The sequence below is a fragment of the Orcinus orca genome, chromosome 8 (genome assembly GCF_937001465.1).
Source record: "Orcinus orca chromosome 8, mOrcOrc1.1, whole genome shotgun sequence".
NCBI classification, from domain to species: domain Eukaryota; kingdom Metazoa; phylum Chordata; class Mammalia; order Artiodactyla; family Delphinidae; genus Orcinus; species Orcinus orca.
In genome coordinates this window covers 64,701,700-64,727,419 of record NC_064566.1, presented here as the reverse complement: position 1 = coordinate 64,727,419, position 25,720 = coordinate 64,701,700, and the positions used below count along the sequence as shown (strand labels likewise).

At 37.8% G+C, this 25,720-nt stretch overlaps 1 protein-coding gene across 2 annotated transcripts in view; it reads left to right on the top strand.

Annotated features, from left to right (window-relative positions):
• Positions 1 to 25,400, top strand: part of CTSC (cathepsin C) — a 40,619-nt gene extending 15,219 nt beyond the window's left edge. The window contains exons 3-7 of one of the 2 annotated variants that reach the window (XM_049713454.1): positions 5,206 to 5,372; positions 8,372 to 8,527; positions 10,753 to 10,868; positions 17,365 to 17,496; positions 24,449 to 25,400. In XM_049713454.1, the coding sequence (XP_049569411.1) occupies positions 5,206 to 5,372; positions 8,372 to 8,527; positions 10,753 to 10,868; positions 17,365 to 17,496; positions 24,449 to 24,951 (1,074 nt within the window). In that variant the 3' untranslated portion in view covers positions 24,952 to 25,400. Of the gene's footprint in view, positions 1 to 5,205; positions 5,373 to 8,371; positions 8,528 to 10,752; positions 10,869 to 17,364; positions 17,497 to 24,448 lie in introns of those variants that run through there. The other variant, XM_049713456.1, reaches the window with a different exon arrangement.
• Positions 25,401 to 25,720: the final 320 nt, after the last annotated feature.

Here is a 25,720-nt window from a genome sequence, read left to right as displayed (position 1 = left end):
TTATATAAATAAAATAAATGAAAACCCTTAGAAAAAAAATTAAGCTACATTTCAAGCTGGATAGTGTGGCCAAAACTTCAACTTCTTAATTAGTAATAATGTCAGAAATCACAAAAGATGTATTTTACAATAGCAGGAAAAATGACAAACATTGAGAACATTCAAATCAAGAAAATAACGGGGGCACAGTGTGTGGTCCTCTCAAATTAAGGTACTGAGTACTTGGCTTCTTGGGGGGTTAAATATCTCTTTTCTACTAAGTTGTAGCTGTCCTGCACAGTGGCATCACAGTCCTGTCCTACCTTTCATAAGGTAATTTCAGGTTCTAAAAGAAGACCAAATTATTTTAGACTGGGAAAACTACAGAATAAAATAAAATAAAAATTTTAAATGGAAAATAATTCCATCAATTTAATGTATAAGAAGTGGTACATAAATGGATAGCATCTCTTGGTAATTTGCTAAGTAAAAACAGTTGTAGTGTTTTAGGATTATTTAGGGTTACTTAGAATGTATAAATATTCTATGTAAGTAAGGAGTATGTCTAAATTATTTACCTGGCTTTGTGAATAATAAATAAGAAATCCACAGATGTAAGGACTGTGTAGTTAGGAAACTTGAAGGGATATTTTGGAACTTTCAGGTCAACTTAAATTTACAAGTAGGGAAGCTGAGGTTTGGGGAGGAAAACTGACATTTCTGAAGTAATAGGCAAAGTCAGAAGTTGGGTCTCTGTGACCCACTTCTTTTAATAATAAATTTCTTTTAATTATAAAAGTGTCACTCTTCTTTTAATTATAAATTTTTCTAAGTTTCTTGTGTTATTGTTTAAATAGGACTTGGCATTTGTTGTTCTTTCTGTTATTCATTTTTTTATTCACTCATTCAATAACTAATTGCTTTCTAGTGCCAGTGTCCTAGTTAATGAATAAACAAAAAAATCCTCTTCTCACAGTGGTTACGTGGAAAGAACAACCCTCACAGGCTGTTAGGAAAATTAAATGGGTTAGTATATATAAAATGCAACCTATGAGGTTGAGTCTGTTATCATCATCCTGATTTTATAGATGAGGACATTGAAAGTACAGAGAGGGTAAGTAACTTGTTCAGGATCACACAGCCAGTAAGTGGCAGAGCTGGATCCAGTCCAGGTAGTCGAGCCTGCAGACCAAGTCCTTTACCTCTGCCCTGTATCAAAAACCCTTGACAGAAAGGGTAAAAAGACTGGACTAGCCAGGACAACATAGACACCTGAATAGTGGGAAATCACCATTAGGGCTACTGGAGAATTTAAGTGACCCCTAAAAAGGGTCTTGGGCAACAGTTTGGATCTGACTCATGAGAGCCAATTAATTTCCAGCTTTGTTTTTTAAAGGAAATAATGAATAAAGCAATGATTCTTGTAACCTTTAAACTCATATTTTAATTCTCTCTTCTCTAACTTTGCAAAGTCACTTTTTTTTTTCCCATGAAAAACATAATGCCTATTATCCCAAAAGATCATTGTGAGGCTCACATGATAATAGATGAAAACCCTTTGCAAATTGCTTAAGCATTTCCTGCATGGTTTCTAGGTATCTCCTCTCCGTGTTTTTGGCAATTGACCTGTATGTTTATTTCTCTAGCACTTTGTGAGAAGACAAAGTGTATGAAGAAATGTTGCATGGTATTTGGGAAGAATGCTTGGTTATAAATTCTAGTTCAACCATCTCTTTTAGGTCTCTTTTTTTGTCCCCCGAGACTGTATTATCTTTATGTTCTCTTGAACCTCTAAGATTTCTGAGTAATCTGTAAAATGTTTATAAAGTATGATGTGATAGGTAAATGTTAAGGTCCTGTAGTTCTGTAACATTGATGGTGAAGGGTATAGAGTTGTTGAACAAATATGAACGGTAAGGATCTTCAGCACAATCGGTCATGCTTCAGTGATATTTTCCCCCCTCCAATCAAAATAACAAATCAGCCTTTTCCTCACAGGGGAAGTTCATTTGGTGTTAGCCATCATGCTTATAAGTTGTGCCAACCAGGTGAACAAAAAGCACACTGATGAGAAACATGGGGCCCATTTCTTCTAACTTGAATGCCCCTGACTCTTTTGGTACATTGAGAAAGTCATTTCATCTGTGATCTAAATTTTCTGCTTAGGTGGGGAAATTTCCCAGGCTTTTTCAAGCATGGTTAACTTGCTGGACCACATGATCTGCGTTCAAATAAATAACCACGTTATTTACATGTCTGTTTATTTCGTTGAATACCCAGCGTCTTAAGGTCTGGGGCTGCATCAATACATATGTGCATGTGTGCCTAGCACCTAACATGATGCCTGGGAAATATTATGTGACCAATAAGCATTTGATAAATAAGTGAAAGAACTTAGCAAAATACAAAATAGGTTATACAAATCATGTTTTTTTTCAGGAAGTGTAATCATAATCCTAGACAGGTCAGAGTTAGTCTCTAGCAACATCTGAACCATCCTTCGTAGGTGTCCTCTTCTACTGCTTTGTAGGCTATGTTTCTTATCTTTAGGAAATTCATCACCTTTTTAAAGTGATGAATTTCACGAAATGTATATAACTATCTTCGTTTTGTAAATAACCAAGAAAATCCCACCCAAAGATCATTTTCACCTTTCATTTTTTAAAAATAGTATTTCATAAAAATTTTACTTATTTGCACTCCACTTAAGTACTATCTTGTAGTTTTTTCCTCTTAATACATCATAGGTTATTTTTCTTTCTTTCTTTCTTTCTTTCTTTTTGGCTGCACCGCACAGCTTGTGGGATTTTAGTTCTCCAAGCAGGGATCGAACCTGGGCCCTTAGCTGTGAGAGCGTGGAGTCCTAACCACTGGACCACCAGGGAATTCCCAGGTTTTCTTTTTTTTTAATTGTTCTATACAGAGAGGTCAGCAAACTTTTTCTTAACAGGGTCAGATAGTAAATGTTTTAGGCTTTGTGAACCTTATGGTCTCTGTGGGAGCTCCCCAGTCCTGCTGCTGTAGCACCAAAGCAGCCAGAGATAAGATATTCAATACTATAAACAAGTGGGTCTGGCTGTGTTCCAATAACACTATTTATAAAAGCAAGCAGCCTTCCCTAGCCTCTTCTACTGTAATGAACATCTTCCTGTGTTTAGCCTTGTTTTTTCATTTATGTGTATTTGACAATTTCTGCAAGGTAGCTCTGAAAAACTCTTAAAGCCTTGTCAGACTGCTTTCTAATAACAGCACTGGTGGGGGTGAGCAGTGGCCTACCCCCGACTGGCCTGTCTGCATCATACGAGGTTGCCAATATCGAACAGTTTTTGATTATAAAAATAGTAGTTACAGATAGTTCAGCATAATAAATATAAACTTTATTAACCTTTTCACGCAACATACCCTCCAGTGTTGCAGCCTGGTCGTGTCCTAGGCCTTTATTTCAGTGTTCCTGTATCCCGGTGGGGCTTTAACAGGGAAATGAGGAGTGGTGAGCCAAACTCATGCTAGTGGAGATATTCTTGGCCAGAGGTAGGGAGACTGGCTTCACAGTGTTAGGAACCACCAAGGAAGAAGCAAAATGTACATATGAATAGCCCAAAGTAACTTATCTTGTGTGGCAAGAATCCCAGGATTCAGACCTAGCTCTTTTGAATTCTAAGGCCATACATTTTTAACTCTATGCCTCAATATGATTTGAATTCAGAGTCAGATGCAGTAAGGTAGTTTTACCTTTAAGAGTAGTTTAGCCTACACATTCCTTTAAACTTGGGGTTTGCAAACTATAAGTCTGTTTTTGTAAATGAAGTTTTATTGGAACACAATGTAGTTCATTCACTTATGCATTTCCTGTGTACCTTTCACACTGCAGTGGTAGAGTTGAGTGATGATGACAGAGGACTGATAACCTGCATTTACTGTTTGGCCCTTAAAAAGAAGTTTGCCACCCCCTCAGCATAGGTAAAGTAGCATCCATTATATTAGATTCAGTCCACAAACTACATCCTGAGGGCCAAAACCAACGGTGTACTTTTGTAAAGAAAAGCATTGAAACACAGCTGCTTGCCGTGCTGATTTGTTTGTGTTGCCTTTGAACTGCTTTTGTGCTTCTGTTCCATGAAATTAAGTCAGTGCCTGAAATTGTCTGTATCCAAGTCCCTTCATAAAGAAATTTAGCGTGCATTATTTTCCTTTCTTCCTCCCATGCTCTCTGCTCTCATTCTGGATTATATATCCTTTCCTCCATGAGGAGATGTGATAACACAAGAGTTTTTAGGCTCTGGAGCCAAAGCATCTGAGTTCAGATCCTAGATCTATCACTATATACAGTTGACCCTTGAACAACATGGGTTTGAACTACGTGGGTCCACTTATATGCAGATTTTTTTTCCCATAAATACGTACTTCAGTACTACATGAGCCGAGGCTGGTTGATTCCTTGGAAGCAGGGCCCAGGATAGGAATGGCTGACTATAAAGTAATATGTGGAGTTTTGACTGCGGAGAGTCAGTGCCCCTGCGTTGTCCAAGGGTCAACTGCAGTTATTTTTCAGCGTTAACATCGACATAAGACAACGGGCCATATTAGTGAAATAAAGTGGAGAGAATATTTAATAATCAGGTTACTTTAACTCCCTCATTATTAGAATATGCTAATAAATTGGGAGGTTAACAGAAGAAAAAATTTTAATATTTTGGAACATTTTCACCATATGTTCTTGTATTTTTCTGGAATATATCTTCTCTGAGTGGAAAAGTAGTCTGACAAACTGAGCAGAATTTTGTTTCTGCCACTTCACAGCTCTGTTACCTTAGGTAGGGGCTGCTTACCCTCTCTGAGCTGAACCTACACTTACTCACTGGTAAAATGGGATTATTGGTGCCTGTCTCCTCATAGGCTTAATGAGGTAACTTTTGTAAAATGCCTGGAATGGGGCAGATGCTCTAAAAATGTTAGTTTCTTTCCCTGCCTTTCGTTCCCCAGAAGTGTTTGTTGTGTACATTTTGCTTGGTAATCAGTGATGCTAATCATAGAAAAGTTTATTTCTCTTCCTTTTCTAGAATAGGTCACAAACTGAAACCTCTCAGTTTTTGTTTTGGTTGGCAGTGGCTGGTCCCTAAGATGAAACGAAAAAGGGGCATCTTTACTGTGAATGGGAGACAAGGAAACAGACCTGAGAGAGGAACACAGATTCACTTGGCTTTTCCTTTTCTTATTTGATTGCAGTATAAAGAAGAGGGCGGCAAGGTAACTAGTTACTGCCATGAAACCATGACTGGCTGGGTGCATGACGTGCTGGGCAGGAACTGGGCTTGTTTCACAGGAAAGAAGGAGGGAAATACCTTTGAGAATGTGAACGTGAACACAGCACACCTTGAGAATCTCCAGGAAAAGTGAGTTGTCATAAATGAAAGTTACATATAGTTTTTTATAATATGTATGTCTGTCTTAATTCTTGGAAAATTTAATTTGATTATATAAAATTTATTTGACTTAGAAACATAAGCCATGTTATGTACAACTTTCCTGGAAAAATACATTGAGTGATAGAGAAGAAAGTAGTTTTTCAAAGTACTTCAAAAGTAATGGACCAATGATAGCTTTAAAGAATAGTTATATAAAGGACCACAGAATTGCAGTGACTTATACAGAAAAGTCATTTTATTATTGCCATGTAATAATATGTTGCATAATACTTGTAGATACGTATGTTTATGTTGCAACAAATATAGGTGATGCTAATTGAACATAAGTTTTAAACAAGGAAATAAATAACTGCAATTAAAGTTCTTAGTATTTATGTAGCGTATTAGTTTCCTGGGGTTGCCATAACAGAGTACCACCGACCGAATGGTTTAAGCAACAGAAACTTATTTTCCCACAATTCTGGAGGCTATAAGTCCAAGATAAGGTGTCAGCAGGTTTAGTTTCTTCTGAGGCCTCTGTCCCTGGCTTGCAGATGGCTGATCACTGTTGTTCTACATGGTCATCCTGTCTGTGTCCTAATCTCCATTTCTTAAAAGTACACCAGTCATATTGGATCAGGGCCCACCCATATGGCCTCACTTAACCTTAATGTCCTCTTTAAAGGCCCTGTCTCTGAATACAGTCACATTCTGATGTACTGGAGGTTGGAACTTGAACACATGAATTTGAGGAGGACACAATTCAGTGTATAACTTTCAGTTAAAGTTTTTGTTGAGTTAGGTCCAGTTTAAGTAACTATGAACCACACAAGAGATTTCAGACTTTTATTAGTTTGGAAGGAAAAGATAAATATTAGCAGTAGCAAATTTTCTGTTTTGTTTGGTTGTGAAATCCACTGAAAGTGTACATGAACAAATCATCCAGAGCCAGACCACACTGGCAGTGAATGACTCTGCAGCAGAGAAGGTGGGGGGACATGAGTTCAAAGAGGACAAATCGCACTTGTCTGGGGAAGTACTCCCCAAGATTTAGACTAATTCATCACCTCCATTTTGAACTTAGCTTTTAAATTGCTTTGTTTGGAGTGATCCTTGAGCAACACCTTTCCTATGAAGCTGTTCACTTTTCACCCTACTACTTTGTACTTTTCTGACATTTCAAACATTGCCTCATTTAGTGAAGAAGCTACTAACCGGAGTGCTCAGAATCTATGTTGCCTCACTTGTAAAGTAAGCATTTAGGACTAAATTACCATCAAGGTCTCTTTCAGCTCTTAATGATCTGATTTCAAGATAGACATTTACAACTTAAAATATATTCCTGTGTCTTAAGAAACAACAACTGTAACTGGCTTTTGTTGTGTGTTAGTGTTGTCAGAAATAGAATACAGGCAGTTTTATAATCTATTTAATAAAGGTACCTCTCTGGTTTCACATTTTGCAACAAATGGGAAAGGATTTTGATAAAAACATTAACACATTATCAATGTGGTTGCACATTTTTCTTATTATTTTCAGTGCTCCCAGGATTTTTGACTATATCAAAATACTCTCTCTGCGAACATCTAAATTAAAAGAGAAAGAAAAGTTCAAAATATGCCTAACATGTTACTCAGGTTACGTATATCTTGCTTTGCATAATTGAATGTTAATGAAAGTCTTGGGTAGTGAGTCACACTTAAGTTACAGAATGTTATGTATGTATGTGTTTATGTATGTATGTATGTACGGCTGCATTGGGTCTTTGTTACTGTGCGTGGGCTTTCTCTAGTTGTGGTGAGCGGGGGCTACTCTTCGTTGCGGTGCGTGGGCTTCTCATTGCGGGGGCTTCTCTTGCTGCGGAGCATGGGCTCTAGGCGCACGGGCTTCAGTAGTTGTGGCTCATGGGCTCTAGAGCACAGGCTCAGTAGTTGTGGCTCACGGGCTTAGCTGCTCCGGGGCCAGAATCTTTTTTAGTAGAAATAACATGGTGAATTCTGTTCATTCCTAGCACCTGGCACATACATGAGATCCATGTTTAAGTTAAATGAATAATCAACTCCCTCAGTTCTCTTGCTTTGTAAACATGCTCTTTGTGTGTTAGACTTGTTTACATCTATATCCAAGCATTTGGCATCAGGTAAACCAGTGCCTTTCAGATTTTAATGTTGCTGTGAATCATCTGGGGATCTTGTTAAAAATGTAGATTCTGATTCAGGTGGCCTGGGTTGGATACTCAGAGTCTGCATTTCTAGCAAGCTTCCAGGTGCTTCTGCTGATACTGGCTCAAGAACCAAATTTGAGTAACAAGGATATAAACCACATGGAACCATTTTTTTTTCCATCATGTGGTTATAATGCTTGCCATGCTATATATATATTGTATACAGTTTTGCTGTCCTCCCCCCCCGCCTTTATTTTTTATTATTACAAAGTTTAAAAGGTACATTGTAGAAATTGTAGAGGGTGGGGGAAAGGTGATGATCCTACGTCACCACTCAGAGATAACCATGGTTGTATGTACTTAGGGTATAAATATAAATGTTCACTTTCACAAAAATTGATTAATTCTATATAAACTTCTTTGATATTCTGCTCTTTTGTTTAATATAGTGTGAAGTCTTCCATATCACTAAATAATCTTCCAGATATTTTTACTGAACAAACTATATAGCAAATGAAGTACCATTGTTTATTTAATCCATCCTTTACCTTAGAATATTTATGTTTATAATCTATCACTGGTATAAAAATGTTTCACTGAACATCCTTATACATACATCTTAGTTCACTTGAACTTTTATTTTCATAGGACACATTCCAATTCTAGGCTATTGATAGAGATATAGAGATTGACATATCCAGTTGCCTTCCTGAAAGATTATACCACTTTCCACTCAGGCCCACAGTATAAGAGTGCCTATTTTAACGGGATCTATTTACATCAGTAAAGAGTGTATCTGAAGCTGTCTTACTTTTGCTGGCAGGTATTCTAATAGGCTCTACAAATATAACCACAACTTTGTGAAAGCTATCAATGCCATTCAGAAGTCTTGGACTGTGACTGCATACATGGAATATGAGACTCTTACACTGAAAGAGATGATTAGGAGAGGTGGTGGCCACAGCCGGAGAATTCCAAGGTAATAAAGCACATCTCTTTATCACTAGTAAAGATATTTGTATCAATTGATATCCTCCTCCCTGGGCTGTTCATCATTTTATTGGTCATCGTAACTTAGACTTTTTATGTTATCTTTTCCCTGACCATCTCCCTTTCCTATTCATACAGACTCGGATGTTCTCCAAGCCCTATTTATGGGTTTTGCTTTCACAGCATCTGCCATTTCCTTTACTCTCTTTCCATTTTCTACACTTTGGCTTAGGGCTTTGTCATCTCTATCCTGTATAATGGATCAGCTTCCTGCCTTCTCTCTCTTTGGTTTCTACCCCTCCCTGTCCGCACTCTTAGCCATTCTATGAAATACTGCCTGTTACATCTTCTTACACCCAGCCATGATTGAGTCACTACCTATTGTCTAATGAATAAATTTAGCCTGGTAATCAAAGCCACCTAAATTTGCCCATAACTGTATTGACTACCTTGACCTGCTTTCAAATAATGTGACAGAAAATTCCTGAAAACTTTCACCTACCTCCATTCATGACACTCCCTTTGCCTCAGATACCCCTGAACTTACCTATAGAAACTGTCAAATTTGCCACCTGTAAAAATCTCAAAATCCTTTCTCTGTTTTTAGGTCCAGCAAAAAATATTCCATATTTATCAATATACCTCTGCTACCTTCAGCCAGAGTGGCATTTCCCTCCCATCTTTAGTTTATATACCCCATGGTGTATTTCTTACGGAAAATTATACCGTTCTTTGAATTTATACAGTCAGGAATTTGGTAGATTTATTCCCTCAAAACTATAGCTGGATTTAGCAGACTATGTAGTTTCTCTCACAGTTCTACCCATATCTGAAAAGAATCTTATACAGTGTTTCTCAAAGTGTATTCTGAGGAATGACTAGTGTGTGAGATGCTCTGGTTAGTCGAAATTGGGAATGGGAGCATACCGTATTCCTTCTCAGATTCACTAAAGTGAAAGAGCCATCCTGTATCTGTGTGAGACGAGAAGTTGAGACCTGTTCGGTAACAAGCCAAAGGAGAACCCAGAGGAGGTGGGGTCAGCACTGGAGCCCAGGGAGACTGGGACTCCTGTCTGGAAGACTGAGCCTCAGCCCCCACTGCTTTGCCATGTGTCAGGTGCCATGTTTCTGAAGAACTCTTGTAGAAAAACGTATTGTTTATGGACATCTGAGTCCAGAGCTCTCTGCAGATTCTTAAAAGAATCTGGACCCAAATGATTGAAAGCCAATAATGTATAGTGTGCCTGTGATGTTTGTAATTCTCACTTCTCCATCTCCCTGATGTCTCTTTCACTGTCTTCATTTTCACACCACTGAGCTTTGTTGTCACATTGCTTTTGTTTTATCTGTGTGTGCATTGATGGGCAAACACTCTGCCTTTATAGGATGTTAGGAAGAAGGAAGTTAACAATTGCCTGTTTTGTGCTAGATAGTCACCTAAATGTATCAGCAGCAATTTAGTCTTAATGACATTGATGATGATGGTGGTGGTGATCATCCTAATAGCTTAATAATTTAGTAAGGACTTATCAGAGACAAGGCCGTGTTTTAAGCACTTGTTAATCATTATTACATTGAATGTTCATAACAATCCTTTGCGGTAGGCATGATTGTACCCATCTTAATAGGAGGTGATCATAGTTTTGTGATGTTAAGGTCTTTGACGAATGTTACACAGCTAGTAAGTGGTAAAGCCATTGGTGGCCATCTTTGTGTCTTACTTTCATCTGTTTATGGAGCTAGTGTGCCTGCTTCTACTTAGATCTTTTATTTCCATGCCTTCACTTCTTTTACAGCTACCATCACCACCATCTCCAGAGTCAAACGTCAGTCATTCCTCTATTTTCTCTAAATCCTTTGTAGGCCATCTTCAATTTCTCACATCTGCTTTCTTGGTCAAAATCTATTAAAAGTAAGAGAATGCAGCTATTTAGGCATCCTAGAATTAGCAATGGCAATATACGAAACCAACATGATTTCACTGGGGAAAATTACTAGATCCTGAAAAAGAAATGGGTAATTTATACAACTTAGTTGTATAATTGACACATTGTATAGTAGACACATTTTTGTATAATAGACACATTGAAACACTGCTAGACAAGTGCTCTTTGGATCTGAATCTACATTCTAGCCAGCCAGGTGGTTGAAATCATGGAATCATCCTCAAAGGAAAGAATATATATTGACATCAAATGTCTATTTCCCTCCTAGGCCCAAACCTGCACCAATAACTGCTGAAATACAGAAAAAGATTTTGCATTTGCCAGCATCCTGGGACTGGAGAAATGTTCGTGGTACCAATTTTGTTACTCCTGTTCGAAACCAAGGTAAAAAAAAAAGTCTGATTTTTTTTTCATTAATTCATTCTGAAATATTTATTAAACATTTACTATGTGCCAGGCTCTCAGATTTTGGGGATACAGAGGTGAATAGGTTATGATCCACTTTAGTAAAGAAATGGAAAATATATAACTAATGAATACTCACTTCTTTCTGTGTCCATGACAGACTTTGGTAGTAGATAATCTCTCCAGCAGAGCTCAGCATTTCTTCAGTATCCTTCTCAGTGTGTTCCAGGTAGCTAATGAAATTAGAGTGATACGTAAGCCAAACTCATTTGCCCTCCTAGTCACAGAGACTAGGAGCAGCCAAAATTGGTCTTCCTTCTGCAAGTGGTTTGCTGGAATCCTTTTTTTTTTTTTTTAAATTGAAGTATAATAGATTTACAATGTTGTATTAGTTTCAGGTGTACAGCAAAGTGACTCAGTTTATATATATGTATTCCTTTTCAGATTCTTTTCCATTATAGTTTATTAAAAGACATTGAATATAGTTCCCTGTGCTATACAGTAAGTCCTTGTTGTTTATCTATTTTATATATAGTAGTGTGTATCTGTTAATCCCAAACTCCTAATTTATCCCTCCCCTTTCCCCTTTGGTAACCAGTTTTTTTCTATGTCTGTGGGTCTGTTTCTGTTTTGTAAATAAGTTCATTTGTATTATTTTTTAGATTCTACATGTAAGTGATATATGATATTTGTCTTTGATTTACTTAGTATGATAATCTCTAGGATCATCATGTTGCTGAAAATGGCAATATTTCATTCTTTTTTATGGTTGAGTAATATTCCATTGTGTATATATACCACATCTTCTTTATGCTGGAATCCTTCTTTACTACCTGTCTGCCCACTCTACCCCTATTTCCTCCTCCCATCATTTAGTCTTTAATTACTTTAGGAGCCCAGAAAATGAATCCTTAAATTTTTTTCTGGTAAAGTAGATTTTTTGAGCTGTGTAAAGACCTTTCAATTAACTTTACCCCAGGATAAGACATATAATGGTAAGTATTAACTCAGCTTCCTGAATGGTGGGCTGGAGGCAGAGCCCAGGTTTATCAGAATTATCACTGTAATTGCATTTTATGTTATTTTTGGATGAGTAGATTTAATAACGTTTCCTCTCATAGCACTTGAGAGCAAATTATTTTATCCTAAATTTTAGCCAACAATGATTGGAGAATCATTTATATAATACTCAGGTTTATTACTTCTAAGCTCATTTTGAAGATAATTACAGTACACATGACTGCTTTGTTACTATAAAATGGGTGTAGTGTTTACTGTCTGGAAACATTCTGATTAGTGTCTCCTGAGAGAGGATTATAAATTTATAACACCCAAAGATAAATTGTCCTTCCCCTTTCCTAAAATTCCATGCTAATCAGCCTCTCCCACTTCTCAACATTCACCACCAACCCTTCAGTTCATCCTGACTGAATTCTTGCAAAGTGTTCTGAATATATGGAGCTTTGAGCAGGTCTTACAGCAGCAGTGTTCCTGTCCTTCATCTGACACCAGAGGTCTCATCTCTTTGTCTTTCCTTTGTACCAGTTATTCTGAGACTCTTTGGCTCTAGAGAAAGTGTGGGTCCTGAAATCCATCCCTACCTTTTCTGGGGATGGCTTCCTTGGAAAGGAGGGATTGGAAAGGAGAGAAATTTGAAGGTAATTGAGAAATGAATGGAAAGTCGATTAAAGGTTTGATATTAAGAGAGGATTAAAATTTATTCTGTCATCAAACAGGTTTCCTATCCTTATTGGAGAGGATTAAGTAAATACTGCATGTCAAGTGTTGGTTATTGAGGGCTTGGCACATGGTTGTTTCCACTGTGTTGCAGTGTTTATAGAGTATCTAATATGTTAGGAGTTTTTTTTTTGGCTGCGTTGGGTCTTTGCTGCTGTGCGTGGACTTTCTTTAGTTGTGACGAGCGGGGCTACTCTTCGTTGCAGTGTGCAGACTTTTCATTGCGGTGGCTCGTCTTGTTGTGAAGCACCGGCTCTAGGCACATGCGCTTCAGTAGTTGCAGCACACAGGCTCAGTAGTTGCGGCACGCAGGCCCTAGAGCGTGCAGGCTCAGTAGTTGTGGCGCACGGGCTTAGTTGCTCTGCACATGTGGGATCTTCCCGGACCAGGGATTGAACCCGTATCCCCTGCTTCTTAACCACTGAGCCACCAGGGAAGTCCAGTAATTTTTGTTTAATGGCTGAGGATATAAAGACCAATATGACATGGTCCTCATCCTAGAAACTACAGTTTAGCAAGACCTGCAAGCAAAACATTAAAATACAGTATAATAACTGCTTTAACAGGGCGTTTTTAAAATTCTTTAGGAAAAGGTTGAAAGAAATATTTAGTTCCACTCACTTCACAAAATATATGATTGACTACTGATGAGATAATTATTCAGGGGAAGGAAATTAGACTTTCTAAAGCTATATCCTTTGACAATGATTTTCTTGTGGCTTGGTAAAAGGTATTGTCATCTCTAATATTCCATATTCTTTGAGTGTTATAAATATGGTTTGTACAGACATGGGCAATTTAAAAACAGAGGGCTTTGACAGATTAATTGCTTTTAAACTGATCCCTCATCTGTAGTATCTTGTTAGGTGTCTGAGAAAATAATGTACTTAGTTGTTCCTCTTTTGATTTCTTTTTGGTTTTCTGTACTTTAGGTTGGGAAAAAATTATTTTCTATTCCTACTAACTGGGCTACTTGGAAATTTCCACTAACTTAAATACACCAGTGTTCTATATAACCTAGAATTCAAAATTACCCACAGTTAAGGGAATTCACAACTTTTCTCTATTTGGAGAGCAAATCAAGATTAATGAAAAAAAAGTATGGCAGGGATGGGGGCAAATTATTACCTTTACACGTGTTAACATCTCTAAGCACTAGCCATGTAGCCAGGATTTACTTTGATGTGTGAGAGGGAAGAGAGCTAGGAAGTTGCAAGAGGTGGGACTTTCTTTGTTCTTCTCCCAGCTGTGCTGTCTTTATTTATGATTGCGTCTTCAAGAGAGAAGGGGAGTGTCTTTCAGGTCACATTAATTAGGAAATGCAGAGGGTTTTCCTAACTTTAAAATCTAGTTTGTTTAAGTCTTGTTCTAACTACTGTTTATATTAAAACTGGAAGGCAGGGGCCTTAAACTGCTCCACCCTATTCCTTTTACACACAAGATAAAAAGAAATGCCAGAAAGGTCAAGTGACTTGCCCAGAGTCACACAGCTGAGTGACGGGGTGGGAGGGAAGGGAAAAAGAATCCTGGCTCCTTACTCCCAGTTCAGTGTTCTCTCCACTGTTAGAAGTTACAGCTGAATATAGTTAAACCATCTGACAATCACATACCTGTTTGAGATTGTGGAAATATGATTACCATAGAGCTCTGTCTGGATCGTCTCCCCATCTTCTTCTTTATTGCCCTGTATTCTTCTTAAGAGAAAATGGTCCTTTTATTTATTTTTGTTATTTATTTATTTACTATTTGTTTATTGAAGTATAGTTGATTTACAGAATCTAGACTCTGGCCTGACTTCTGAAGAGGCATTACTTACATTGGCAGCTGACCTTCTGGGAACATCAAGGGCTTGAGGAAGGTTATCTCCATTCCTCATTCCTGTGATCTCTCTGTTAACAGAGCACATTCTGAGCCCTTGAATGTACATGTGGCCTGTCCCTCCCACAATGCTGGATGGTCAGATGATGAGGATTTAATAGTTAATACCAAGAGAGATTATTTCTGTGGCTGCCCTGGGCCAAGAATGCTAAATGGCCAAATTGAGGCCATTTCTAGACTCTTGTGATGTTATTTATTGAAAGATCCTGATGTCTCAAGAAAGGAACACTGGCCTTGGCCATTTACTGTCACTCATCTAGTTCTTTGACATTCTGTCATTTGAAAGAGGAGTCCTAAGGATAGTATTATTTGGATGGTTTTGAAAACAAAATGTGCACGTTAATTTCATTCTATCTAGTAACTAGAAGACAGGGAAAGGAAATTTGAAAATTCTTTAAAGTAGATACTGATCTATAAATGGAAAAAGACAGTACTCTGCATTAGGAGACATTTAGATGCTAGCACCTGCCACCCTTTAGTTTTGTGACTTTGGACAGGTCAGTGCTTCTTTTTGAATCTCAGTGTATGTATTATTGAGTAGGTTGCACACTAGATGAATCCCAAGGCCCCTTTCCAAATGTTTCTCTTCTAATCTTCATAATTTAGGTGATCCCTCAGTGGCAAAAGCAGTATGGATAAATCTGAGATGTTTACGGGGAGAATTTTGGGGACCATCAGAATGGTAGCAGTTACAGGGTGATAGGGCTCTAATGGACTAAAAGTAAATATTAACTGTTTCCATTGAAATAACCTTCTTTCCTGGATATAAATATGTATCCACTTATTCATAATTTGACTTTTCTTTCTACAAAGATGCACTGAGTTCCTTCATTGCCTCAGGCATCAAGGTGAAGAAAACAGATTTCCTGTAAATACTCAAAGAAATTCACAATTTAGTTTGAGGAAAACGGTATTAAGTAGTTCAAGTAGGCTTAAGAATGTTAGAGGCTGAGCATAGAGTATCCTGGCTTTCCTTTGTACTCAGGGAGGGACATGAATGAACAGTTACCAGGAGAAGAGAAAAACAGTGCCCCTCATATTTTTAATGGACAGTGTTCTTCTTAATACTTTTTGGAGGAAGACATTCACTAACTAAATTCAGACTTATTAAAGAGAACAAAGGCAGCATTCTCTTTATGTAGAATGAGTGTTTTGAATTGTAATATTGTCTGTTCGTTCATCTTACTTTACGTGCACAAGGGAGTGCTTACCATTCAAGTAATTTGGTAACTAATTAATATTAGTAACTTGAGTAACATGTCAACTTCATTTAATACCAGTGTCTCAGGTTTGGTACAAGCATATCTCCATGTAGAATTTGTATCAGCGGCAGAGGTGAAAGAGGCTGTATCATAATGGGAAGATTAAGTTATGCTCATTTCTTTCTAGAATTGTAACAAGTGGAAATCCCAGTTTTGTTACATACATTCCATATTTTATTCTGTATATTTCTTCTACTCACACATATTGAAGAAACAGATAAAAATATTTTTATATAAATTACCTCATAATACAATATTTTTCTTCTCTTGAAGGAGCAACTATATTCCTAGCATATGCTTCTTAAGTAAATTTATTTTGTCTTGCCAGAGCATTTACATATTAAATAAAGCTGTTTTCCTTTCCCTTCTCCCCTACCTCCATACAGCTACATTTCAATTCATTTTCCATTTCACTACCTCCATGTGCTTTATATCTTTACTTCCTTACTGGCCACCTTAAATACCATATCTATCATTGTAATTACTCTCTTACCTCCTTGGACTTTGTTGTATTTTGCCTCCTTGACCCTGGTTGAATCCAACTCTCTACTATAATACACCCATACCTGAGCCATTATTAGGGTTAATTCCACCCAACAAGGGCTTTAGAAAATGCCTCTCTGGAGATATTTAAAAGCTTAGCTTATATGTATCCCTCCATTATTTTCTCTCAATTTGATGGCTCAGAATGTTGCAAATGTAAATCATTTCTGCATTAAGAATACTGCCAAATGGAAGCAACCTAAGTGTCCATCGACAGATGAATGGATAAAGAAGATGTGGCACATATACACAATGGAATATTACTCGGCCATAAAAAGAAACGAAATTGAGTTATTTGTAGTGAGGTGGATGGACCTAGAGACTATCATACAAAGTGAAGTAAGTCAGAAAGAGAAAAATAAATACTGTATGCTAATGCATATATATATGGAATATAAAAAAAAGGATCTGAAGAACCTAGGGGCAGGACAGGAATAAAGATGCAGACATAGAGAATGGACTTGAGGACACAGAGAGGGGGAAGGGTAAGCTGGGACGAAGTGAGAGAGTGGCATGGACACATATACACTACCAAATGTAAAATAGATAGCCGGTGGGAAGCAGCCGCATAGCACAGGGAGATCAGCTGGGTGCTTTGTGACCACCTAGAGGGGTGGGATAGGGAGGGTGGGAGGGAGACACAAGAGGGAGGAGATATGGGGATATATGTATATGTATAGCTGATTCGCTTTGTTATAAAGCAGAAACTAAGACACCATTGTAAAGCAATTATACGCCAATAAAGATGTTAAAAAAAAAAAGAATATTGTCAAATGCTTTGCAGAAGTTAGGTTTTTTTCTCCCAAAATATTTTCAAGGAAAGCCCCATATAGTAATGATTGCCTTTTGGTGAAAAAACTAAAATCTTAATGTTTGCCTATAAGGTCAGTAGCATTCTTTGATTGAATCTTCTTTATTGTGCTGATCCTTATGAACAAAAACCGCAACACTCAATATAAATATATTAATGTATGTCATGCACTTAAGGTTTCTATGATTCTTTTTGAGTGCGTCAAAGGTCTCTTGGGTTATATATCCTTCTTTTCTATTACCAGGGTCTTGTGGAAGCTGCTACTCATTTGCTTCTATGGGGATGATGGAAGCAAGAATCCGTATACTAACCAACAATACCCAGACCCCAATCTTGAGTCCTCAGGAGGTTGTGTCTTGCAGCCAGTATGCTCAAGGTATGTGTTGTATTTCAGGCACTGTTTACCTGTGTGTAGTTTGCCATTGTTGGCAAAGGCAAAAGGATGGGATAGTAGAGAGATCATAATGTCTTCTGTCAGAAAACCTGGGTGCGATTCACAGAAAGATAGACAACATGAAAAGGCAGAGGGCTATCTATGTACCAGATGAAGGAACAAGATAAAACCCCAGAAAAACAACTAAATGAAGTGGAGATAGGCAACCTTCCAGAAAAGGATTCAGAATAATGAGGGCGAAGATGATCCAGGACCGTGGAAAAAGAGTGGAGACAAAGATCGAGAAGATGCAAGAAATGTTTATAAAACACCTAGAAGGATTAAAGAACAAACAAACAAAGATGAACAATACAATAACTGAAATGAAAACTACACTAGAAGGAATCAATAGCAGAATAACTGAGGCAGAAGAACGGATAAGTGACCTGGAAAACAGAATGGTGGAATTCACCGCTGCGGAACAGAATAAAGAAAAAAGAATGAAAAGAAGACAGCCTAAGAGACCATGGGGACAACATTAAATGCAACAACATTCGCATTACAGGGGTCCCAGAAGGAGAAGGGAGAGAGGACCCGAGAAAATATTTGAAGAGTCAAAAACTTCCCTAACATGGGAAAGGAAACAGCCACCCAAGTCCAGGAAGCACAGAGAGTCCAATACAGGATAAATCCAAGGAGAAACACACTGAGACACATAGTAATCAAACTGGCAAAAATTAAAGACAAAGAAAAATTATTGAAAGCAGCAAGGGAAAAATGACAAATAACACACAAGGGAACTCCCATAAGGTTAACAGATGATTTCTCAGCAGAAACTCTACAAGCCAGACGGGAGTGGCATGATATACTTAAAGTGATGAAAGGGAAGAACCTTACAACCAAGATTACTCTACCTGGCAAGGATCTCATTCAGACTCGATGGAGAAATCAAAAGCTTTCCAGACAAGCAAAAGCTAAGAGATATCAGCACCACCAAACCAGCTCTACAAGAAATGCTAAAGGAACTTCTCTAAGTGGGAAATGCAAGCGAAGATAAGGACCTACAAAAACAAACCCAAAACAATTAAGAAAATGGTCATAGTAACATACATATCGATAATTACCTTAAACGTGAATGGATTAAATGCTCCAACCAAAAGACACAGGCTTGCTGAATGGATACAAAAACAAGACCCGTATATATGCTGTCTACAAGAGACCCACTTTAGACCTAGGGACACATACAGACTGAAAGTGAGGAGATGGAAAAAGATATTCCATACAAATGGAAATCAAAAGAAAGGTGCAGTAGCAATACCCATATCAGATAAAATAGACTTTAAAATAAAGAATGTTACAAGAGACAAGGAAGGACACTACATAATGACCAAGGGATCAATCCAAGAAGAAGATATAACAATTATAAATATATATGCACCCAACATAGAAGCACCTCAATACATAAGGCAACTGCTAACAGCTATAAAAGAGGAAATCGACAATAACACAATAATAGTGGGGGACTTTAACACCTCACTTACACCAATGGATGGATCATCAAAACAGAAAATTAATAAGGAAACACAGGCTTTAAATAACACAATAGACCAGATAGATTTAATTGATATTTATAGGACATTCCATCGAAAAACAGCAGGTTACACTTTCTTCTCAAGTGTGCATGGAACATTCTCCAGGATAGATCACATCTTGGGTCACAAATCAAGCCTAAGTGAATTTAAGAAAATTGAAATCGTATCAAGCATCTTTTCTGACCACAATGCTATGAGATTAGAAATGAATTACAGGGAAAAAAACGTAAAAAACACAAACACATGGAGGCAAAACAATGCATTTAGACAAAGAGATCACTGAAGAAATCAAAGAGGAAATCAAAAAATACCTAGAGACAAATGAAAATGAAACGACTATCCAAAACTGCAGCAAAAGCAGTTCTAAGAGGGAAGTTTATAGCTATACAAGCCTACCTCAAGAAACAGGAAAAATCTCAAATAAACAATCTTACCTTACACCTAAAGGAACTAGAGAAAGAAGAACAAACAAAACCCAAAGTTAGCAGAAGGAAAGAAATCATAAAGATCAGAGCAGAAATAAATGAAATAGAAACAAAGAAAACAATAGCAAAGATCAATAAAACTAAAAGCTGGTTCTTTGAGAAGATAAACCATATTGATAAACCATTAGCCAGACTCATCAAGAAAAAGAGGGAGAGGACTCAAATCAATAAAATTAGAAATGAAAAAGGAGAAGTTGCAACAGACACCGCAGAAATACAGAGCATCCTAAGAGACTACTACAAGCAACTCTATGCCAATAAAATGGACAACCTGGAAGAAATGGACAAATTCTTAGAAAGGTATGACCTTCCAAGACTGAACCAGGAAGAAATAGAAAATATGAACAGACCAATCACAAGTAATGAAACTGTGATTAAAAATCTTCCAACAAACAAAAGTCCAGGACCAGATGGCTTCACAGGTGAATTCTATCAAACATTTAGAGAAGAGCAAACACCTATCCTTCTCAAACTCTTCCAAAATGTTGCAAAGGAAGGAACACTCCCAAACTCATTCTATGAGGCCACCATCACCCTGATACCAAAACTGGACAAAGATGCTACAACAAAAGAAAATTACAGTGCTTCCCTGGTGGCGCAGTGGTTGAGAGTCTGCCTGCTGATGCAGGGGACACGGTTTTGTGCCCCGGTCTGGGAAGATCCCATATGCCACGGAGCAGCTAGGCCCGTGAACCATGGCCACTGAGCCTGCGTATCCAGAGCCTGTGCTCCGCAATGGGAGAGGCCACAACAGTGCGAGGCCGCATACTGCAAAAAAAAAAAAAAGAAAGAAAATTACAGACCAATATCACTGATGAATATAGATGCAAAAATCCTCAACAAAATACTAGCAAACAGAATCCAACAACACATTAAAAGGATCATACACCATGATCAACTGGGATTTATCCCAGGGATGCAAGGATTCTTCAATATATGCAAATCAATCAATGTGATACACTATATTAACAAATTGAAGAATAAAAAACATATGATCATCTCAATAGATTCAGAAAAAGCTTTTGAAAAAATTCAATACCCATTTATGATCAAAATTCTCCAGAAAGTGGGCATAGAGGGAACCTACCTCGACATAATAAAGGCTATATATGACAGACCCACAGCAAACATCATTTTCAATGGTGAAAAACTGAAACCATTTCCTCTAAGATCAGGAACAACACAAGGTTGCCCACTCTCAGTACTATTACTCAACATAGCTTTGGAAGTTTTAGCCACAGCAATCAGAGAAGAAAAAGAAATAAAAGGAATCCTGATCTGGAAAGAAGAAGTAAAACTGTCAGTGTTTGCAGATGACATGATACTATACATAGAGAATCCTAAAGATGCTACCAGAAAACTAATAGAGCTAATCAATGAATTTGGTAAAGTTGCAGGATACAAAATTAATGCACAGAAATCTCTTGCATTCCTATATACTAATGATGAAAAATCTGAAAGAGAAATTAAGGAAACACTCCCTTTTACCATTGCAACAAAAAGAGTAAAATACCTAGGAATAAACCTACTTAGGGAGAGAAAAGACCTGTAAGCAGAAAACTCTAAGACACTGATGAAAGAAATTAAAGATGATACCAACAGATGGAGAGAGATACCATGTTCTGGGATTGGAAGAATCAATATTGTAAAAATGACTATACTACCCAAAGCAATCTACAGACTCAATGCAATCCCTATCAAATTACCAATAGCATTTTTCACAGAACTAGAACAAAATACCTTAAAATTTGTATGGAGACACAAAAGACCCTGAATACCCAAAGCAGTCTTGAGGGAAAAAAGCAGAGCTGGAGGAATCAGGCTCCCTGACTTCAGACTATACAAAAAGCTACAGTAATCAAGACAATATGGTACTGCCACAAAATAGAAATATAGATCAATGGAACAAGATAGAAAGCCCAGAGATAAACCCACGCACTTATGGTCAATTAAGCTATGACAAAGGAGGCAAGGATATACAATGGAGAAAAGACAGTCTCTTCAATAAGTGGTGCTGGGAAAAGTGGACAGCTACGTGTAAAAGAATGAAATTAGAACACTCCCTAACACCATACACAAAAGTAAAGTCAAAATGGATTAGAGACCTAAATGTAAGACTGGACACTATAAAACTCTTAGAGGAAAACATAGGAAGAACACTCTTTGACATACATCACAGCAAGATCTGTTTTGATCCACCTCCTAGAGTAATAGAAATAAAAACAAACATCAACAAATGGGACCTAATGAAACTTAAAAGCTTTTGCACAGCAAAGGAAACAATAAACAAGACGAAAAGATAATCCTCAGAATGGGCGAAAATATTTGCAAATGAATCAACGGACAAAGGATTAATCTCTAAAATATATAAACAGCTCATGCAGCTGAATGTTAAAAAACTAAATAACCCAGTCAAAAAATGGGCAGAAGACCTAAATAGACATTTCTCCGAAGAAGACATACAGATGGCCAAGAGGCACATGAAAAGCTGCTCAACATCACTAATTATTAGAGAAATGCAAATCAAAACCACAATGATGTATCACCTCACACCAGTTAGAATGGGCATCATCAGAAAATCTACAAACAACAAATGCTGGAGAGGGTGTGGAGAAAAGGGAACCCTCTGGCACTGTTGGTGGGAATGTAAATTGATACAGCCACTATGGAGAACAGTATGGAGGTTCCTTAAAAAACTAAAAATAGAACTACCATATGACCCAGCAATCCCACTACCGGGCATATACCCAGAGAAAGCCATAATTCAAAAAGATACATGCACCCCAATGTTCTTTGCAGCACTATTTACAATAGCCAGGTCATGGAAGCAACCTAAATGCCCATTGACAGACGAATGGATAAAGAAGATGTGGTACATATATACAATGGAATATTACTCAGCCATAAAAAGGAACGAAATTGGGTCATTTGTTGAGACGTGGGTGGATCTAGAGACTGTCATACAGAGTGAAGTCAGAAAGAGAAAAACAAATATCGTGTATTAATGCATATATTTGGAACCTAGAAAAATGGTACAGATGAACTGGTTTGCAGGGCAGAAATTGAGACACAGATGTAGAGAACAAACTTATGGACACCAAGGTGGGAAAGTGGTGGGGGAGGTGGGGGTGGTGGTGTGATGAATTGGGCGATTGGGATTGGCATGTATACACTGATGTGTATAAAACTGATGACTAATAAGAACCTGCTGTATACAAAAATAAATAAAATAAAATTCAAAAATTCAGAAAAAAAAACAATCCTGGGTGCAACTTCTGGCCGTATCACTTATTATCGAGTGGTTTCTCATGGAATTCACTGTACCATCCAGCAACATGTCAATAATTGCTATATTTTGAGTAAGCACTGGCTCTTAGGAGCCTCTTACATGCATTACCCAACAGTGCTCAAACCCTGAAAGAGTAGCTGTTATCCTATTTATAGACAAGGAACAGACATGAAGTTGTTCTATAGAATTTTGAAGGCCACTCAGCTTCTAAGCATGAATCTCAGTCCCAAATAAGGTCTCATTCTGAAACCTAATTCTTATTGAAATCATACAAAACTGGTTTCTCTCCAGAAGGATTTAAAAATTGTGTACGTAGGCTTCTAGAACAGGCTATACGTAAGGTGTGTAGAAAGCCCGGCTGCCGTTGATTCAGGCAGAAACATTCTCATTTTAAAGTTTTCTGCTGTCAACCCCAGGTTTGGCTACTAGAGACTTTCTCAGTCCACCAGTGAAACTGCTGGTGAATGATTGTCAGTGAGCCTTTCCTTCTTTCTGAAATACTTATTAAACTCTGACATTGTGACTTTTGGGCCCTGGGGACTCTGAAGTATCAAGAGAGTCCTTACCCTCATGAAGCTTACAGTTACGTGAGGAAAATAGAGATTAAATAATTATAAGAACAATGAAGAAAAAGGGTTCTGGATGTGTATACAGGCATACCTCATTTTATTGTGCTTCTCAGATACAGCATGGTTTTTTGTTTTTTGTTTTTTACAAATTGAAGGTTCGTGGCAACCCTGCATCGAGCAGGTCTGTCAGTGCCATTTTTGCAACAGGATTTGCTCACTTCATGTCTCTTTATCACATTTTGGTAATTCTTGAAATATTTCCAACCCTCTACCAGCAAAACGATTATAACTCATTGAATGCTCTGGTGATGGTTAGCGGTTTTTTTAGCAATAAAGCATTTTAAAATTAAGGTGTGTGTACTGTTTTTTAGACAAAATGCACACTTAATAGACTACAGTAGACTGTAAACATAACTTTTATATGCACTAGGAAACCAAAACGTTTGTGTGACTTTATTGTGATATTTGCTTTATTGTGGTAGTCTGGAACTGAACCTGCAGTGTCTCTGAGATATGCTTGTAATAGGGCCAGGACTGGAGGAAGGATATGGGGACCTAATTTAGACTTTTCTGCAAGAGGCGGTCAGAGAAGACTTCCTTGAGGAAGTGTCTGGCTATTTAATAATGACAATAATAGCGAAATTTTATTGCTTTTACATGAAGTAATTCATTTAATCCTACAAGGAAGGTGCTATTGCTATCTCTATTTTACAGATAAGTAAACAGAGGTACAGAGAAATTATCGATTCTTAACCCAGTTTTGGGTTGAGCCTATATAGTCAGGCTTCAGAGCCTCCCACCCACGAAGCTACCTTCCATAGGAGGTGCCGGATAAATGTCTGTCAAATAGATGGCTGATGGATGGATGCATGAAGTGGTATTTAAGCTAAGAAACAACTTCTAGGGGTGACATAAAGAATAATTAATGGCGTAGAAAAGAAAAATATGAAATGGGACAGTTTGTTTTGTACCCCTTTCTAATAGAGGGTAATAATAACTCTGTGTGTTCTTCATCCTCAGGCTGTGAAGGTGGCTTCCCTTACCTCATCGCAGGAAAGTATGCCCAAGATTTTGGGCTGGTGGAAGAGGCCTGCTTCCCCTACACAGGCACAGATTCTCCATGCAAACTGAAAGAGGACTGCTTCCGTTACTACTCCTCCGAGTACCACTATGTGGGAGGTTTCTATGGGGGCTGCAATGAAGCCCTGATGAAGCTTGAGCTGGTCCATCATGGGCCCATGGCAGTTGCGTTTGAAGTCTACGATGACTTCTTCCACTACCACAAGGGGATCTACCACCACACTGGTCTGAGAGACCCTTTCAACCCCTTTGAGCTGACCAATCACGCTGTCCTGCTGGTGGGCTATGGCACTGACTTGGCCTCTGGACTGGATTACTGGATTGTTAAAAACAGCTGGGGCTCTGGCTGGGGTGAGGGTGGTTACTTCCGGATCCGCAGAGGAACCGATGAGTGTGCAATTGAAAGCATAGCACTGGCGGCCACACCAATTCCTAAATTGTAGGGTGTACCTCCCAGCGTTTCAGACTGATCACCATGAGTCATGAAAGGAAACTGACTAATTCACAGACTAGAGACTTACCGTATTGCTACTGCAATGTCAAAAGGTTACAAATAGATCCCTATGAAGATTTGTGCCTTTAAAATTAAAGCTGCCCTTGACCGTAATATACTTTCTCATTGAACACCAGCCTGCTTTGTCCTAAATATTCAGTGAAATGAGGTTTTTATGGATGATGGTAAACTATGAAGTAATGGATTTTGCTAATCATTTGTGATTCAAACAGATGCTGTATTTTTAAAAGTCTGTGTGAATGCACAGGCTTATTTTTTAATTGTACAAATCATGAGAAAATATGGCAATGATTATTAAATTTAAAAAGTTTTTGTAAATATTCAGGTGATATGTATTATGAAATTTATGTATGTGCTTAAGAGAATTTTTAATCTTGACTCCTTCAGTTGTATTTACTTCTCTCACTTATGTAAATACTTTAAAAAGGAAAATCAGGGTATTTCAACTAAAAACAACAAAATTATGAACGTTTACAATAGGGGGTATACTCAGTTAATGTCTAGTGAACCCTGAAGTTATCTTCTGAAGATTTGATGAAACAGAGATTATACAGAAAAGATACAGGAGTTTTGATAAGAGTCTGGTTATTGGTTAAAACTTCTTATGGTGTATCTTGCATTTGGAAGTATTGGTTAGCCTTCATTGGCTGAGCAGTAATAGCCTAATTCGTGGAATATTAGCAGTTTATATTTGGTCA